General features: G+C 48.8%; 1 protein-coding gene across 3 annotated transcripts in view; it reads left to right on the forward strand.

Annotated features, from left to right (window-relative positions):
* Positions 1-3089: 3089 nt before the first annotated feature.
* SLC25A26 (solute carrier family 25 member 26) overlaps positions 3090-3305 on the forward strand; it is an 89213-nt gene continuing 88997 nt past the window's right edge. For all 3 annotated transcript variants that reach the window (XR_003399272.1, XM_026857256.1, XM_026857255.1), the window contains exon 1: positions 3090-3263. Coding sequence is in view for 2 of the 3 variants with exons in the window: in XM_026857256.1 (XP_026713057.1) it covers positions 3231-3263 (33 nt within the window). In the remaining variant the exon portion in view is untranslated. The remainder of the gene's footprint in view (positions 3264-3305) is intronic.

Raw genomic sequence — 3305 nt, forward strand, 5'->3', positions numbered from 1 at the left:
TACACACAAACAAGCGTACATATACGCAGATATACACATACAGGCATTTTTGTACATGTGCACTGTTGTGCCAGCGGAAGGATTAATAACGTGAAATTGATTCAAAATGGTGCTTAAGTAGCCCTGACAAAGAGGACCCATCAGTGGCCAATACTCGTTCTCTAGGATGTCTCTTTTTTGCAGAGTATAAGCTAGAGGATTGCTATGTTGTTGGCAGCTCATATCCCACTCAGTTCATCCATAGATGCAATATGTTCTTTATCATACAGTAATTAAAAGGCTTTTCATCTCTTGCCAAGGCTTTTATGTGCTGCAAAGGCTGAGGGAAGCAGGTGAGGTGCTGTAGGCATAATGGTCATTAGCACTCTTACCAGCCTGCAGTTGTGGGCAGGGAAGGGCAGAGAAAGAGGAGCAGGGAATGAAAAAGGAGATGAACGGAAGGGCTGAGCAAAAAACCTGGCAGCCACCAAGCTGCTCCAGTGCTGGCAGAGACAGCAGTGGCAGCAGCACGTACACAAGTGTCTAGTCTCTCCTCTGCTACAGGGCATTGAATCCCCAGTGTCTGGGAGAAGCACCACGTGGCTGTTCCTTGGTCTCCCCAGCTTACTCCCCCAGCCTCTGAGCGTCAGCCGCAGCTGAAACAGGCTTGGGAGAAGGTACAGGACAACGAACGAGCTGAAAACAGGGTTGAACAAAGGTATGGGATCACAAAGATCCATCAGTCAGGTGCAGTGCACTTCCTTTGCCTGGGCTAGGTTTTTCTGCTCAGCCCATCTTCTTCACTCGCAGTGGAGATGCTGGGGAGCACCTGCAGCGTTTTCCCGCAAGGAAGAAACAACGGAAGAAAACAGATTTCTTCCTTCACTCAATTTACTCTGCAAGCTCGGGGGGAGTCCATTGTGAAGGACTTAGCACAAAGATTAATGTTTGGCCTGCGGCATTAAGCAGAACTTGTTCATTTAAGACAGACAGTGGCTTGGAAGAATAGGAGGTTGTGACCTCTCCAATGCAGCAGCAGTTCTTCTGACAGAAGGTGATAAATAAAAAGAGTCACTGCCACAGAGTGTATCTGAAAGCTTTGCACTGAACAATGTGAAAAATTCTTGCTGTGACCCCAAGAACCTTTACATCAAGAGACCTCCTGGGCACACGTGGGGAATAAGGTCTCGTTTTAAGTGCTGCCATCAGTGGGTTTGTATGGGGCAGTAACTCTAAAAGCATGCTTCATTTACTGCAGATGTCCAATTTTTCCCTCAATATCGCTCCAAAGTACCTAATTTAATGACAGACGTGGACTTGGAAACTGAGGAACTTTCAGCTTTTGTGTTTATTTAGTCATTTACCAGAACACCAGCTGGAAATGGTAGATTTCACGTAATTTTTATTTCTGTCTAAATAGCAGGGTTCTTTCAGAAAGCCAGGTACTCTGCTGGGTGTGACTATAATAACTACTCACAGTCCAGTCTTTGATACATTACAGCTGAAATATGTAATTGTGACTCCTGCTTCTTCCAGGAATCAGAATCAAAGTTTTCAGGAATTAATTCCTAGGATAGCAAACTGGCCTGACTTAGGCTTCACGCACATCACAGGCTTTGGAGGAAAGGTGGTCAGCCCGCCATGCTGGGGACAAGTGTGCTAGTAATGTCAAAGAAGTCCACTTTTTGATCATGTCCTGATATGAAACAAAGAAGTAATCCTCAATAAACATGACAAAGCCTAAACTAAACCAAATTATTGATAACCCACCAGATTATCATAAAAATACTGTCAGGACCAGAAAACCAAGGACCTGCCTTAAAAATCAAAGAAGGTTGAAAAATACGTTCAGGTTCTTTCTGGTTTTGTCTGCAGAGTTTTGAGCTTTTCACTCAAATGAAAATGAAGGCTAAATGCAATGAACACTACTCTAACATCGTCTGTCTCTAGGGACTGAAGCAGCTCAGAATAAAAAAATCACAGCATTGCAGGAGAGCTGTAAGAAATTTGCTGGAGCTGGCAACTCCACTGTGTTGCTGCATGTGGATGTTACAGGACAGGACAGCGAGGTGTTTCCCACCTGCAGACACCCTTAGTGGTTTGATGAAGAGGAGCTGAGCTGCCTGAAGGCGGTTACTGATGCTGAGAATGTGAGGCATCGTCACATTCTCAGCTGCTACGTCCAAAAGTCATCCCAAGTGATGTGCTTGCAGCCAAGGAAATCTTGAATTGAAGCCTGCTGATTTTTTGGTTTTCTGCATGAACTATAGCCGTCTCCAACATTTACCCCTTCTCCCTCCCTCAGAACTGTTTTTCCCATAATTTCAAGTGTGGTTTCTTGCTGGGTGAGGATTATATGAGGACTCTGTGCCAAAATCTTCTTTGCAACTTTTGAAACCACTGCTGATTTGAATGCCCTTGGTGAAGGGGAGAGGCCTCCAGAAGACACAAACACAGAATACATAAGTATTTCTGATGGGATGAGAGTCAAAAATTGCATTTTCCCTTCCAGGGAGAGCCAATACACCTTCTGGGAACAGGCAGAAGAAATGACCCTGTCAAGAGACTTTATTATTTTCCCTGCACATTGCTTTGGCCTGCTGTTCTCAGAACGGCCCACAGAAAGCCTGCGCAGAACGGCGTCAGCAGGCCCGCGTTTGCGCTTACAGGCACGATTTGAAGAAAAACCCAAAGCGACTTCAGAAGTGTTTGCCCCTCAAAAATGCCCTTTTTTGTCTCCTGTGAACGCAGGTTTGCTTTCTAAACAGATCCTAGCCCCAGGTGGAAGAAACCACGGTGGCCACTGCAGCACCTCAGGGCCACCCGGGCCCAGCTGCGCGGCAGGGGCAGCAAAAACGCCTTTTTTTGCGCCCTTTTCTGGAGCGGCATGGCTGCTAGCGCGCAGCCAACCACCGTTAAGTAATAACTAATTAACGCCTGGTGATAACTAATGTGTGCTTTAGCTCTTTCACCGCTAAAGCTTCAGTGCGAGGCTCGGCGCCTGCCGCTAAGGGCAGGGGGAAGGGCGGGGTTGCAGGCAGCGGCGTCGCGGCCCGCTGTGCGCATGCGCGGCGCTCCGCACAGGCGCAGTGACGTCACGCTCCCGCCTGACCGCGGGTCAGGGGCAGTAACATGGCTGCGCCCGTGCGCAGGCCCGGGGCACGGCTACAGTGCGGGGTTTAGTCCCGTCCCGCGGTGCGAGGAGCCGGTCTGTGTTGCGCCGTGTCACCACTGGCTATCACCACCCCTGCATGGAGCCGCGGGAGTCCTGGGCGGCCTTGGCGGTGAGTGCGCGGGCCCGGGCCTGCCCGTTGCCAAGGCGACGC

The sequence above is a fragment of the Athene cunicularia genome (genome assembly GCF_003259725.1).
Source record: "Athene cunicularia isolate RWA chromosome 12 unlocalized genomic scaffold, athCun1 chr12_part1, whole genome shotgun sequence".
NCBI lineage: Eukaryota > Metazoa > Chordata > Aves > Strigiformes > Strigidae > Athene > Athene cunicularia.